The 16,562-nt window shown below is 40.9% G+C and overlaps 1 protein-coding gene across 1 annotated transcript; it reads left to right on the top strand.

Annotated features, from left to right (window-relative positions):
* Positions 1-771: 771 nt before the first annotated feature.
* Positions 772-3,951, top strand: LOC310787949 (H-2 class II histocompatibility antigen, A-Q alpha chain-like). Its single transcript, XM_083649393.1, has 4 exons — positions 772-849; positions 1,132-1,383; positions 2,586-2,867; positions 2,971-3,951. The coding sequence occupies exons 1-4, from the start codon at positions 792-794 to the stop codon at positions 3,093-3,095; spliced, it is 717 nt and encodes a 238-aa protein (XP_083505519.1). The 5' UTR covers positions 772-791; the 3' UTR covers positions 3,096-3,951.
* The last annotated feature ends 12,611 nt before the right edge of the window (positions 3,952-16,562 follow it).

Raw genomic sequence — 16,562 nt, 5'->3', positions numbered from 1 at the left:
TGTGTATTTTAGTAGTTTAAATGTAGCTTAATAAATGGCGTATTTTGATTATTTGATATTTGTAATGATACTTTGTATTTTTGATATTTTAACTTGTTTAGTGTACCATTCTGATTCAATGTGGAAACTATATATTTGTGTTTTTGTATGCCTTATAGTTTTCACGGTGTTTACCATGGTGCGAAGTGAGAGCCAATAAACTGTGGACCACCACCTGTCGAGACTCTGCCTCCTGTTTACCTAGACCAAGAGCTGTTACAGTATAGGATGGCCAATGATTGTTTTTGATTAGATCCAATAAAGCACCTGACCTATAGATATTTATATATATAAAAAATGCGGGGAACAATGTTGAAAACCAGTTGCTCAATTATCTTAATATTCTCATCCTTAGGACTAAAACATAATTCATTTGCCTTACTCCCTAACAGCCCACAGTTTAAAACCTCCATCAGCCCTACCTGGCACAATATAGAGTATGTACTGTACCTGTATGCTGGAACTTTACCAAGATTCAATATATTTTCATGCTGGTGAGTTTTCTATCAAATAATACAACTGTATTGTTCTAACTTGAGTTGTCCAATAGCAAGTCTGGGCATTGTAGCCCTCCCCTGTAAGTACCTGTACCTCTACTTAAGTAAATAATATGTGCTTTCCCCCTCTCTGTGTCTACCTGGAAACGAATGATGCAACTCAAAGCTGTAATGTGATTGGTGGAGCTGTGTGTGAGATAAGTTATCTATCTGTTTCCTTCTGTTTGCAGCAGTCAGTGCGAAGTCAACACGGAGATGAAGAGCTCACAGACCCTACTCTTCCTCTCATGTCTACTTGGTGCCACAGCAAACAGTAAGTACATCACACATTTAGCCTCACTCACTTTTCATGTTGATGTGAAAATCATTTGAGTTGAGCTGCATGCAGACTTTCTGCTGAAGACAGACACTTCTGAACCAGAGACAGTCTTAGAGTCAGTGAGATATTTACAGGTGTCTGCTTTACTTCAGAGGAGAGAGGACAGTGTTCAACTTTTCACTCTTATTAACTGTTTTAATATGAAAACAATAAACAGACAAACTCTTTACAAACATGACTGGATAACATCTTTGAATGTTTTTCATCTTCTCTCAGCTGTACGCGAGTTTAAATGGACCCGTGGCTGTTCAGACACTGATGAAATGTGTATGATTGGACTGGATGGTGAAGAGATTTGGTACGCAGACTTCAAAAACAAGAAAGGAGTTGAGACTTTGCCGAAGTTTGTAACTAATGTGACCTTCCCAGACTATCTGTATGGTTATGCTTTCTATCAAGCGTTTATCAACTGCCCTGGCCTGCTGAAACAATTTCAACGTGACTACAACTACCCTCCTCTGCAGCTCGGTAAGGAAAGATGACAAAGTTTAAAGTTGATCTGGTATTTCCAGAGTATGTGACTCCTTATCGTGACATTACAAGCGAAACAGGGTAGAGAGGCATGTGGACGAGTTTGATTTGACCATTGAAAAGTGGGCATGGCTTGGACAAAGCGAGGCGAGTCAATTGACCTGCCTTCAGTGCCTCGGAGCAGCCTCTGTCTGTCTGCCTCCGTCATAGTCTAATGTAAAATTTGACTGCTTCACAGAGAAAGCAGATAATAAATAATCAGTCTCAAACTAAATCTTGTAACTTCTTCACATTTGTAAAATAGACCACCAAAATACCTTATTGAGATTGATTGACTCAGTCAACACAAAACTTCCTTCAATGACCAAGATTTATTAAAACAAGGCAACCAGGTAATCAGATCAAACTTTTTCAATGCATCTCCTTTCGGGTGTCCCGTTACGGCCATTATTGTGTTAGGCCATGCCCATTTTTTGGGCGATTTGGTTAAATCCAGATGAGGCTGAGAAGTTTGGAAACAATTATGAGAATGGACTTGATTTACTGCTATTACATGGATACACCACGGCCAGGAGGGGATGCAAAACTCGGTATAACACCTGGACACTTGCGCGTGGTGGACTTGTTAAGGCACGCAAACAGGTACGCATGCAAGTGCAAATAGGAGATATCGCCTGTACCAAGATAGGGCCCTAGATCTTCTAAATGAAAGTAGATTTTAAAAATCCATAAATACAACTTGTAGAGCTATTGGTCCCTATATGCTAACTAGCAATTTTGGTGGAAAGAGGAGATGTCAAATATGTGTTTTCCAAAACTTTCAAAATATCTCAAAAACTTTGAGGAACATATTATTATGGAAACAAACGCGTGGAAGTTATGGCCTTTCAAATTTTGAAATTGTAAGCTTTAATTACAGCGCCCCCATAATGCCGATTCAAAAATTATTTCTGGAGCATGTCTGTCATTGGGCCAAATTTCATGTCTCTGCGATGTACCAACTCACGGGAATTTGCGTCGCAGCAGAAGAATAACAACAACAACAATGATAATGAAGAATAATAAAAAACTACAAAAGCAATATGGTTTTAGCCCCTCTGGGCCTGAAGCCCTAATAAAAACCGAAGCTAAGGAATAACTTGAGGCGTTACATTACTGTAATAAATATGCAATAATTTGACCATGCTGTTGTTGTGCAGTTGCTCCTCACAGCTTCATCTACACCAGAGAGGTTGTGGAGCTCGGAGTGGAGAACCACCTCATCTGCCATGTGAGCAGGTTCTACCCAGCTCCCGTCAAGGTCTACTGGACCAAGAATGACCAGAACATGACCAAAGGAACCAGCCTCAACAACGCCTACTTCAACAAAGACGTCACCTTCACCCAGGTCTCCAGGCTGAGCTTCATCCCACAGCTTGGGGACACCTACAGCTGTTCTGTGGAGCATCCAGCCTTGAGCCGGCCGCTGACCCGATTCTGGGGTGATGCACCTCCATCTGTTAGCTACCACCAACCAAAACTACAGATAGCTAGCACCAACCAAACCTACAGCTAACACGTGTGTTCATGCATTTTGTTCCTCAGATGTGGAGCAGGAGCAGCCAGGGACCATCGGACCTGCAGTGTTTTGTGGACTGGGTCTGACTGTTGCTCTGCTGGGCGTGGCCACAGGCACCTTCTTCCTCATCAAAGGAAATAAATGCAACTGATCAGTTATTGATCAGTTATCGATGATGTGAGGCAGAGTTAACAGACTTCTTTCTGTCCTATTACTGTTGTAATGCTTCTATCTGGATCTGGACTTATTCACATGTAGGAGGCCATCTTAGCTTTCACACAAACAAATCAATTAAAGAGAGATATCATGTTTATATTATTAGAAACTAGGTATATTTACATTTCCACTGTTTATAAAATGTAAGAAAACTGCTTGTTGTGACTAAATATCCGCACATTCAAAGCACTTCATACTCCCAGTGCTGGCATAATCCATATAAAAACCCTTCATGTTTTACCCGAAATGAAACGTCCAGGTTTTGTGTCCGTCAGTGGCTCCAAAAACAGCCGGCTAACGTTACGGTGGCTAACCGGAGCTAATGTTAAATTGAGGTATAGGGTAAGTCTCGCTAATATCTGTGTCGTTTCACCTTTGATTGAAAAATGCTTCCACCTGATTAAAGGAAACATGTGATATTTTATGTAATACAGAAAACCATGAGTCAACATCACATCACATATTTTCTTTAATCAGGTGGAAACAGACAGAATGGCCCCTATCGTTGCATCGTTGCAGTTTCTAGGCCGAGCGGCAGGCGCAGATCAAAGCAGTGGGCGTGGAAAGGCGCACTTGATATCGTCGTGCTGGCGCTAGATGCAGCCCAAAGCATTACAACCACGCCTTTTAGGCGTAAAATTATGCACCGTCATGCTCATTGGATAAGTGCAATAAACGAATCGCACGCTTGCCTTTTTAGCTCCAATTCCAGTGATCCCGCAAAACCAGACGAAAGCCAAACGCTCTGCCCCCCCCCCCCTCCCTTCATCCAGCCTGTCTGTCTGCATTATAGGCTATTATTCCATATTATTATGCTTCTCAAACCAATCTAACTGCAGTTTCAATACTGCAAGCATGTAAATACGCTACACTATAGCAAGATCAAAGTGAAAATAATGTACTAAACGCATCAGCTAGAAAAATATAGCCTATTAGATTGGTGAAAGTTTGTCCAGAAAGATATCGTTTTCTCTCCCCTGCTGCAGGTAGAATGATGCACATAAATATACCCTACATTATGTAAAGTCATTGCATAAATGTGTTTTTATTGTAAAACTAAATGTGGAGTAGGGCGAAGTTATTGGAGCGCACATCACAGTATAGCAGATGACAGTAGAAGCTTCCGAAGCGCGTTCCGCTGTCACTTACCTAAATCACGTTAAATCCACACAGGGTATATATAGGCTCAAGAGGACATATATGTTTCACATAGGGTGGTGTTTCATTTCATGTTTTATTTGGTCCAATATTGAAATGTTCGACAATTGCAGGTTGTCTTACCATTACACATTATTTTAGATCTACCTTTTATATCTATTTCGGCTCTATTTAGTAGCGAAATGGAGGACCCAATTGCATGCTGGGAGTGGACATTCACAGGCAGTAAACTTACAACTGCTATTTCCTATGGGAAGCTGGGTGCTGCTATGTGTTGTGTCTGTTTGAGCGAGGGAGTCAGAGAGAGAGAGAGAAGGGTGACTCAGAGGCAGAAGAGCACTGGCGCACTGAATAGGCCTGGTTTCAGAGAGAGACAGAGAAGGGTGACAGGGGAGAGGCACAAGTGCACTGGCGCAGTGAATAGGCCTGGTTTTCAAAGGCGCAAAGCGCTAAATTTAAGGCAGGTGCCAAGATATCAGTACGCCGAGATTTAAGGCCGACACGCCCACTTTGGCCCATTCTGGGACTGCGCCACGCCCATTCGGCCTAAAGCGCATTTGGCAGCGTAAAGCCATATTGATATCGTCCCAAAACAGGCGCAAGGCACGTTTTTTTGCGGTTAAGGCCCGTTTTAGTGCCGAAGGCCTGTGGGAGAATAGGGCCCATAATGCGAGCTTTGCCAGTAACATGATGACATTAAGAAAGGCAGATGTAGTGAGATGGATGATTTAATATTCCATAGCTCTGACATAACCAAATCTAACTGTGAACACAAAACAAAGAACACTTCTGATATAATATGATGAGTGTTTTGTTAAAGTGTATCACTCTATACAAAAAAAATAAAGGCTTTGTTAGGACCAAAAGCCTATGGCTCTTAGTCTGCAGATAAAACACAATGAACCATAGTAATTAGTAGTTAATACATACATAATTAATAGTAATTTAGATTCAGGTGTGCATAAACAGGTTAAGAACTCCCTTTTTTAAATACAAAAATGTGAAATTATCGCTTATCGGACAGGAGAAGCAGATATTTGTTGGTTATAGTATCGGCTGAAAAAAATCCCCCCCAAAGTCTATAGATCCCCCCCCAAATCTATAAATCCCCCCTATCTGAAGAACATGGGGGGAATTCCTACAAAATCCTGCAAGTGTATCCTGGGCACAGATGGCCAGGCTCTTTTGCCATTGTAGCCGGTCCACTGTGTCCAGGTTTATAAATGCATGGCTCTTTGCTAAAGGCCTCTGTGTGTTCTACACAAAAATAGATTGTCCCTTTGTTATTTGCCTCTTGATATGTTTTCTATCGTGAAGCTCATTTATAAATATAGGCTATCTGAGGTAGGCATTCTTTAACTTTTATAGCCTATCACTGCAAGCACCATGCTGCTTAAGACCTAATTGGAGACAGTCTGGTCAGATCTTATAGTTATTATGACATTTGTCCCTATTTAGTGCCTAAAATGAGCTTTACTTTATCCATTGTTTACTTTATCCATTGTTTATCTATTTAAATATGTATTTCCAAATGTTTGATGAACATAGACTTCCTAATTATTGTTATTTTTCTATATATAATTCAGTGGCTATGTCTTTTAGAAATTATTGTCTTGTGACAGAGCTGCAAGCCCGTCCTCACGTGTCGAGTTTTGATTGGCTGTGACAGAACAGCGACTCCTTATTTAAGCGGGCTTCATCATGTCTGTAACCATTTGTTTGAAAAAGGTCGGTGACCGAAACGTCACAGAATACATTCATATTTGCAAGTTTGGACGGTGTGCGGGACTCCCTTCTTTACATGTAATGCATAACACCATGAGTCAACATCACATCACATATTTTCTTTAATAATAATAATAATAATAATAATAATACTAATACATAAGTTTTATATAGCACTTTTCTGGGGAACTCAAATATGCTTTACAATACATAGAAACAATACATAAAAACAGTAAACAAACTAAATAACAAGAACAAATACAGATACAAAACGAATACAAATGAAAATATAGCCGCAAGCGACAATGGCAGGGGTTCAAGCCTTGCGCAAATTGAACACCTAATAGTCCTTGAGGCAAATTTGTAGAGCACGTTCAGGTGAACATGTGGAAAAAAGTTGCTTGAAAATTGGAAAACACAAAACAGCCTGGGAGTTACAAACGGGTGTGAAGTTACGGCATATTTTGTGTTAGGCCACGCCCACTTTTTACATCTGCGGCGCCCCCTTTTGGTCAAATTGCGAAATAGCATGTCAGAAATGCCATTCCAGATGAGGCTGAGAAGTTTGCAACAGATTATGCGAATGGACTTGATTTACAGCTATTACATGCTTACACCATAGACCCTGCCCAATTTCACAAATGACAAAACTTCTGATCTTGACTAGGACATCCTCCCTGATATATCTACCAAGTTCAGCGATCATTGGACAAACAGGTGCGGAGTTACGGTCTTTTTTGTGTTAGGCCACGCCCATTTCTGGCATTTATGGCGCCCCCTTTTGGTCGAATTGCACAAAATTTGACACACATGCGATGGTCCCCGAACATCTCCAGCAAGTTTCGTGAAGATTTGTTAATCGGTCATGAATTATGACAATTTAGCTGAGAGGCCACGCCCTCTCACAACTTTAACGATTAATATCTCTGAAACTAAAGTAGATTTCAAAAATCCCAAAATCACGATGGTAGAGCTTGCTCCATAGATGCTTCCTGGCGATTTTGGTGTGAATCGGTCAAACGGTCTAGGACAGGGGTGGGCAATTATTTTTCATGGGGGGCCACATGAGAAACCCAGATTGTTGCCGGGGGCCCGAACAAATATTGTCATGCCGTAACCCATGGATGGGTAACTTTGATGATAGAGAGGACCACAAAAAATTTCCTCTCTACCAGGTTTTGCTGAGGGCCGAACGGCGCCAGCGCGAACAATTTGGTGCATTTGAAGCCAGATTTAGAGGAATAACTCATTTTAAATTAACAGTTGTGATGTCATTATTCAGTCTTAACCACCAATATTTGATCCTTTTCTCACTCACTCCTATGCATAGACTGCATATAATATCTGGACCACCTTAGCTATATGTTTTTGACACGGCAAAATGAAGCTCATTTCCCGATATTGTTTGATTTCGTTTGATTGGATGAATGGATTTTCCTGTTGCATTGTGGGAAATCTGTTCAAACCTGGAGCCGGGAAAACAGGAAAGGGCGGGTTTCCTCCGCCACGGCATCCATCTTGTTCATGTTATTTTCCCTGCTAGCCGTTAGCTTGGCTAACAAATGTTGCTAACGTTAGTTGCTATTGCTAGCCTTGCTCCATTGCTCTCACAGTGAATACAATAGCCCGAAGAAAAACCAGAGTATTATTTCCTCCAGACCTCGCGCGGCATCACCAGCCTGCCGCTTGCATCTTCCACAAAATCGAGGTAATCTTATTTTCTAACGTAACGCTAATTGCATAGCATGACATTAACGCTAGCTACGTTAGACTAGAGTAGCATAAGTTAACGTTATACAACGTTAAACAGTATTGCATGCTGCACAGATTCGGACGTAGACAGAAAACAAACGCAGTTCTGTTTACCTAGGTTACCTCTTTGAGATGAGGCAGATTCAAAGCATACTCATATGATCTACCAGCTATAGCGTTATATATCTAGCTAACGTTAGATAACTATCAATCAATGAGGCGTGATTTCTAACCCCACATAGGATAAGCAATAACCACGCCCTGTGGCGCCGGGATTGGCCAGGAGCATTGATGCTTGGGACTAAAGCACCTGGGGTTTTTCATCTTTTAAAATAAAGATGTTTAAAAAACTATTGCTTGTTACATTTTCAGTGCTGTACCTTTTCTCTGGGTAAGAATTGAGCTTGAAATCAACGATACATTATATTATATGAGCTATGAACGTGAACACAACACCGTTTATATTATTGCATGTTTTTGTAGATTGTATGTGTAGATTACAATTATTATGCTTATAATTATTATTACTATGCTAAGGTAGTCTAGTAGGAACGGGGGGTCCCCGCGCACCCGAAAGATATATTTTTCTAACATAGATTTTTGTACTCCTCAAGGTGTCTAATAAACAAATTTTGTTGTTACCCCGCTGAAATAGTGTCCCATGGGTCCGTTTGGCGGCCATCTTTGCGGGCATATTGCGATGTCTGATGAAAATGGATAAGGTCATAACTTTTGAACTAGACGTCATACAGAGACAAATGACACCACTTTTCTGTATGATTTCTGCATGAGGAATTGATTGAGAGGGTTGTTTTAATGATTTTAACAGGTTTGGTATAGTAAAACTCAAAAACATTTGAAAAAAGTGTCTAATTTACTCTCAAAATCTTGCAAAAGAAATCTATCTACATATTAGTCCATGGGCCAGAAGGGTTGGGAATAATGCTCATATTGATTTTTGGCAAGGTATACATCTCTAGAGTTAGAAAATATGTGAGAGCATTGCACCAATGGTAGCTAAATGTGTGTTCTCACTCGATTTATAACACCATGCAAAACATAATAGTTGCGGGACTTTTAGGGACATTTTGAGGCTAGGTTCATGCAAATCAAGTCTAAAAGCACCAGATTTTGCCCAGAATTAGCCCAGGGCATGCTCTAACAATTGAGCCAGAGTGCCCGAGCCGGTGACCCCCGGGGTCACCATGGTGGCCAGATCCAATATGACCACTGTCCGAAAAAGATTTTGGCTATAACTTTTGAAAGAGATGAGCTAGAAATAAAGACTTGGTGTCTATCTTATGTTTTTTGACCAATAGAAAGGTGTTGGAATGCTTATCTTTACTAATGAAGATGTGTGTGGACCCCTAATCTGCATATTTCCAAGATGGCTACTACCTGAATATGAGTTTTACCATAACTGTTGATGCTTTTAGTAAACTCGTGTCCATTTTATGGTTTTTGAGTTTTAGAAACACATTGTAATACTCAGATTTATGATTGAATCTATCTATAGCACTCTACTTTGCATAGTAAGTAGGCTACCAATATGGCCGCTAAACAACTTTTTTTTTTACATACACTTTCACCCAGATTGAGTGTAGACTTGTAAGAATAAGTTACCATCAAACTGGTGGAAACAAACAATCTACAGTATGTATCTTACAGATTTTATTGAAACAATTAGACAAATAGAGTAGAACCCATTCCCATTGATACAGGTAATAGCCAGTCTGTGCATCAATGCTCTCCATAAATGTGAAATGCTATCAATACTGATCAAAGGTGTTTAGAATTTGAACAAAATATTACAATATCAGAAACAAAAACAACAGAACAAAACATATATTGGTGCCTATATGTACAAGTGAGTAGTAGCCTACTTATGTCCATAGGTTGAATTGAGTTAGAAGTGCTCAGTCCTTTTGATTTACCGGGTGACTGATTTTGCATAAAAGACTTCAGATGACAAGTGGTTTTTGTTTATATCCTTATATCCACAGCCAGATTACTCAAATATTGTTGTCTCGACCCTCATTGTTGGTACAGGCACTCTTGCATCCACATTGAGGTGCCACGGGCTCCAGCTTTACAGTATTCACAGCACCCACTACATGACTTTTTGCAGACGCAGCAGAGAATGACGGCTCAGGCTTTACTGGCATCTGGAAGATGGGTCCAGTAAGGTTCCAAAGTCTTGGTCATTGAGTCCCAGTACCAGCCCCACGTACTGAACTCTGGATGTTTTGCTGGACAGAGGTTGCCTGATTCCAGTAGAAGCTGGCCTGCAGCAGTCCCCATTTTACATGCTGAATCAGTGCATCCTGGGTGGGAGGCAGGTTCTCTTGATGCATTTGAAAAAAGCCAATGTCTAGCATCATCAACTTGGCTGGAGCCACAGCTTTTGCTGTACATGACAACCCCAAGGTGAGGGCGACCAGGGTTTTGGGATGAACTCCTCCTTTCTACCAAGAAGGATGTTATACCTTCCAACAGATCTGAATATGACATATCTGCACTTCAGCCTTGTAACCATCCTGAAGCAGACACGACAGTAGAATGAGTTATAGCACCTGGCACATGCTGCGGCCAGTAGCCATAGAAACTCAGGATCCATACGTCCGACAGTGACGTTGTAATACTTGCAATACGCTTCTTCTACACATTAGGCCTCACAGAGCACTGGATCGGCTTCACATGTGGAAAGTACATTTATGTTCACAAAATCTGCAATGTTCTTGGTCCCCAGAGATCACTGGCATTACATCTCTTCCATGTGCTAAAATGATGTGATACTACATCAGCCTTCCAGGGCTATGGGAAAAGGAGTGGATGGGCAGCTTGGGAAGCAACATCGGATCTCACTGAGACCGTGGACGCCTTCACCTTGGAGCCTGAACCGATCAACTCAGATGTCGATGTCCAAAGACTGGAAGCATTATGGTTGTTGTCATGTCCAGCAAGAGCTGTGTCTCCAGCCAAGTAGATGAAGCCAGACATCCACTTTTCTCAAATGGTACCAAGTCCCTTGAGAACTTGCCTCCCACCCAAGATGCACTGATTCAGCATGTCAAATGGGGACTGCTGCAGACCAGCTTCTACTGGAATCAGGCAACCTCTGTCCAGCAAAATATCCAGAGTTCAGTACGTGGGGCTGGTACTGGGACTCCCATGACCAAGACTTGGGAAGCTTACTGGACCCATCTTTCAGATGCCAGTAAAGCCTGAGTCATCATTCTCTGCTGCAGCTGCAAAAAGTCATGTAGTGGGTGCTGTGAATGCTGTAAAGCTGGAGCCCGTGGCACCTCAATGTGGATGCAAGAGTGCCTGTACCAACAATGCGGTCAAGACAACAATATTTGATTAATCTGGCTGTGGATATAAGGATATAAACAAAAAACACTTTACACTCAATCTAACTTAACCCCCCCAACACATGGACATACGTAAGTGTTACTCACTAATTGTTTCAATAAAATATGTAAGATAAATACTGTAGATTGTTTGTTTCCACCAGTTTGATGGTAACTCATTCTTACAACTACAAAAGTGTATGTAAAAAAGAAATGGCATAGCAGCCATATTGGTAGCCTATTTACTATGCAAAGTAGAGTGCTATAGATAGATTCAATCATAAATCTGAGTATTACAATCTGTTTCTAAAACTCAAAAACCATAAAATGGACACCGAGTTTACTAAAAGCATCAACAGTTATGGTAAAACTTCAGGTAGCCGCCATCTTGGAACTATGCAGATTAGGGGTCCACACACATCTTCATTAGTAAAGATAAGCATTCCAACACCTTTCTAATGGTCAAAAAAATATAAGATAGACACCAAGTCTGTATTTCTAGCTCATCTCTTTCAAACGTTATAGCCAAAATCTTTTTCGGACAGTGGTCATATTGGATTTGGCCGCCATGGTGACCCCGGGGGTCACCAGCTCGGGCACTCTGGCTCAATTGTTAGAGCATGCCCTGGGCAAATTATGAGCAAATTCTGGTGCTTTTAGACTTGATTTGCATGAACTTAGCCTCGGAACTAAGTCCCGCAACTATTATGTTTTGCATGGTGTTATAAATCGAGTGATAACACACATTTAGCTACCATTGGTGCAATGCTCTGACATATTTTCTAACTCTAGAGATACCTTGCCAAAAATCAATATGAGCATTATTCCCAACCCTTCTGGCCCATGGACTAATATGTAGATAGATTTCTTTTGCAAGATTTTGAGAGTAAATTAGACACTTTTTTCACTTTTTTCATACTAAACCTGTTAAAATCATTAAAACAACCCTCTCAATCAATTCCTCATGCAGAAATCATACAGAAAAGTGGTGTCATTTGTCTCTGTATGACGTCTAGTTTAAAAGTTATGACCCTTATCCATTTTCATCAGACATCGCAATATGCCCGCAAAGATGGCCGCCAAACGGACCCATGGGACACTATTTCAACGGGGTAACAACAAAATTTAATTATTAGACACCTTGAGGAGTACAAAAATCTATGTTAGAAAAATATATCTTTCGGGTGCGCGAGGACCCCCCGTTCCTACTAGACTAAGGAAGGTATAGGTGACCATAATTCATTTCAATGTCCGCTCTCAATATCGCTGTCTGTTCTCAAGAGCTATAGACCCTTCTCACGGGGGCCATTTTGTGCCGAAAAGGCAGGTTAAACACAGGTGCAAGCAAAACACTAATGAGGGTTTCCAACTTCCATGATTGGAATTTGGAAACCCTCATTAGTGTTCTGCTTGCACCTGTGTTTGCCCTGCCTTTTCGGCACAAAATGGCCCCCGTGAGAAGGGTCTATTCAGTTGGTTCATGAAATCGCTGGGCTGCGTGCCCTCCAGTGTTGCTCCTGGCCAATCCCGGCGCCACAGGGCGTGGTTATTGCTTATCCTATGTGGGGTTAGAAATCACGCATCAATGAGGGGGAACAAGGGGGTTCAACTCCTCTGGATAGTTTATCCACCTCTGCATTTACAGTAGCCTTGTACCAAGACGCTGATTACATTACACTGCATTACATTGCATCAGCTGATGCAATGTGGCCCGGGATTGGCCAGGACAGACAACAGTAATAGTAATAACATTAATATACACATATATACATATCGATATATTGCGATTTCCTACTTTTTCAACTGCAAATGATGTCCCCAAAGGAAAACTTTGTCAACATCTGGTTTATATAAGAACAATTTTCCAGTCTGTACATCTGACTTCAACCATTTTATTGCAGCAACATTGTCAAGTTGACAGACCAACAACTTTCATAAAGTCATGTCATAGTTGCATGCACTTGACAAACTGAACTGTTTGTTGCAGTCTACTTACGGTCCACCTTAACTGGATGTGTGGACTACTGTACTTAGGTAGCTTTTGAACAATGCTACTTCACTTCACTTCACTTGCACAAAACATCTTGTGCAGCCCATTCAGTAACTAGGGAATTTGTAAAATACTGTTATGACAAAACTGTTACTGTTAAAACAAAATGAAAAGATGCTACAGTTTGTTTACTGCTGGCCTTGGAACTAAAGTTTATAAAAAAAAAAAAAGAAGAAAAAAGCAAAAACCTCCTATGAATGACCTCCCTTTCTGGCTGGTGCATGTTTGAGGTGCTCTGCAGCATGTTGGCGGATAACCTCCTCCGTTGCATCCTTATTCCATTTCAGTACAGCAGCTGCAAGAGTTGAAAAAGACAAAAATTATAAATGTGCAATTTTAGTCTAATTCTCTTGTGCTCTGGCCTCTGGGTTGAAATAGGTATCGCTGTTATCTACTTGGAAGAAAGCAGAAGTTCAAATAATAAAAACAAACCCTAAAAACTACATCAAGTGTGTTTTCATTTTCATCTCTGTGGGCAGTGGTGGCCTAAAGGTAGGAAGCAAGCTCGTGACAAGAAGGTTGTAGGTTCAATACCAAAAGAGTGGGTAAAGTGAAAAGCAGCACTTGCCCCTCCCTCATTACCACCACTGAGGTGACCTTGAGCAAGGCCCTTAACTCTGACCGCTCCAGTGCAGCTGATCAGTGGCCAGCAGATCAGACTGTGGTTGCTGGTCAGCTTCCAGGTGTGAATGTGTGTAAGAATGTGAACAGGGTACTCTTGAAAAAGAGACCATTGCTCCCCCTGTATAACATAAAAAAGGTAACAGTTTTCTTCCCCTATGCAACGTGAAATATGGGCTTACCTTTTAGTGCTCTGTAATGGTTGGTGGTCTCCAGACCCATCTTCTCTTTTTTCCCTTTCCCCTTCATATTGAAGTTGGCCATGAGGGAATTATTGAAGAGCCTGAAGAAAAATAAATGTGATTTACACAGAGGTGGGAGTAAGTCACACATATGCAAGTCACAAGCAAGTTTCAACCTTTAAGTCTCAAGCAAGTCTAAAGTTAATGTGAGAATCAAGCAAGCAAGTCCAAATCACTGCTCTATGTAAAGACATTGTTCAGGCCGGGCAAGCAGATGACAAGTCAAGCCACACTGTATGAAATTCTGGCCCGTTTCCACATTTAAAGCTGCTGTAAGTGATTTCCTCATTTTGCATAGTTCCGGTGGCATTTTCAGCACTGCAGTTAGCAGTCCCCCCCTACAGCATTGGCTTTCGGCCTGTGAACACGCACAGAGGACCGCCACTTTGTAGAGTTCTGTCTCCTGATTGGATAAGGTGGGGAGGCTCCCAGAAAAAAATCAGTTTTGCTGTGGGGCGGAGGGACTGAGAGATCCATGTCATTGACCAAATAATTTATATTAGTGATAGCTGTCAGAATGTCGAGCTGTTTTACACTTATTTTAACCAAAAATATCACAGCAGCTTTAACTCAATTAAAACACAGTGGTCAGATGTCTGATGAGAGAGAATGCAGATGTCTCTGTGTGTGTGTGTGTGTGTGTGTGTGTGTGTGTGTGTGTGTGTGTGTGTGTGTGTGTGTGTATGAGAGAGAGATTATTGAAAACAGTTCATGAAACATACCGGTCAAGGACACAGTCCTTTAGATCCTTCCCTCCAATTCGGGCAAGTTGCAGCACCTGGAAAAGGTCCATTAAAAAACAATTTTCAGAATATTAAAGACCCCCTAAAGTCATGCTTCAAGATGTGTATAAAATACTTTGAATAATAATTTGTGTCTGATGGTTTTTCCCCACAAAAAAGTTAAAACCCCTCCGCACCCTTCTCTGTCAAGAAACGAATCCAATCCCCCGGACAACACCACACTTTGCTCCCCTGATCTCAGCAATGCCTTCCTCCACTAACAAAATCTCCCAAATCAATAGCTACTGCCTCCATCACCAACTCCTCCACCCCCACCCCCACTAATCTTCCCTTTGGCCGATTACACGCCCCCCTCTTCTCTGCAACATTAACCTGCAACATGCTCTTTAAATCCCGACTCCAAACCTACCTGTTATCCCAAGCTTACAACCTCCCCTACCCTTAACCACCTCTTCCTACCTCGCCACCCACATTTTACACCTCCCTCTCTTCTGTCTGGCCACTGTCCCTCCCACACACTCCCTCCTTCCCCTCTGTTTCCATATATCCCTAATCAACGTGAGTTACTTGTATCTGTTGCCTGTTGTTATCTTGTTTTCTATGTACTCATACTGTGTCAGCATCTTAGGGTAATTGAAAAGCACTTTATAAAATAAATGAATTATTATTCTTTATTATTAATTATCTTGTTAAAATCCTTAAAATGGCTTCCCCTCCCTCTTTTTCATTTAAAAATCCGGTAACACTTTACAATAACGTACACAAATCCTATAGTAGTTACTGATAAACTAACCATTAACTAATCGCCAGTTAATCATTCGCTAATGAAAAATTTGGCATTAGTTTATCACTAGTTAATCATAGTTAATGAGTAGGTAGTCATTAGTTAATGATTAGTATCTAATTTCCTGAGTAGAGTAGTTAATCAGTACCTAATGATTACTAAATTTCAGCTCGTGAATAGAGTAGTTAATCATTACTTAATGATTCCAAAATGTCAGTGCGTGAATGTATTAGTTAATCATTAGTTAATCATTAGTTAATCTTTTTGTGTACCCTATTGTAAAGTGGTGCATCATACTCAGTAGTTTATGAATACTGAATCATTACCTGTCCATTAGTTACTCTTTTCGCACCCTAATATAAAGTGAAAGATATCCTTATCAAATAAACACTCCCTCCAGGTGAGATTCGAACCCTGAACCCCAAGATTGTTAAATTGTAAGTCTGGTTCTCTACCATCTGAGCTAACCAGCCTGTTGCTTGTTCGAGCCATACTATTGAATGTAGAGCCTGAGACCAAGTATTATAGTTTAAAGGTATATTCCACCCAAATACTACTTTCTGTCCAAGTACTTACAAGCAGTGTTGGGAGTAACTAGTTACTAAGTAACTAGTTACTGTAACTTAACTACCTTTTTCAGTAACTAGTAATCTAACTAATTACTTTTTCAAATTCAGTAACTCAGTTACAGTTACTAAAATAGTAACTGGACTAGTTACTAGTTACTTTAGGACATGAAAATAACGGACAACTTCAGAGGATTACCCAGTTTCTGATCCTCAGACCTAGTCCGGGGAAAGAGCTGCAGCCAGAGCCCCAGAGGCTAAGGACCTTGATAGGCTATAAGCCTCCCCAATAAGCGAATGTTCAATGCCACACTGTGGCACAGCAACACTAACATAATGTGTGCATTAATAACAATCGAAGCGGACTTTTAAAAGTAACGCAAAAGTTACTTTCCCTAGTAACTAATT

This window comes from Poromitra crassiceps (genome assembly GCF_964638095.1).
Source record: "Poromitra crassiceps genome assembly, chromosome: 13".
Taxonomy (NCBI): Eukaryota; Metazoa; Chordata; class Actinopteri; order Beryciformes; family Melamphaidae; genus Poromitra; species Poromitra crassiceps.
Note: the sequence above shows the minus strand (reverse complement) of the source record. Positions and strands in the feature narration are given on the sequence as shown.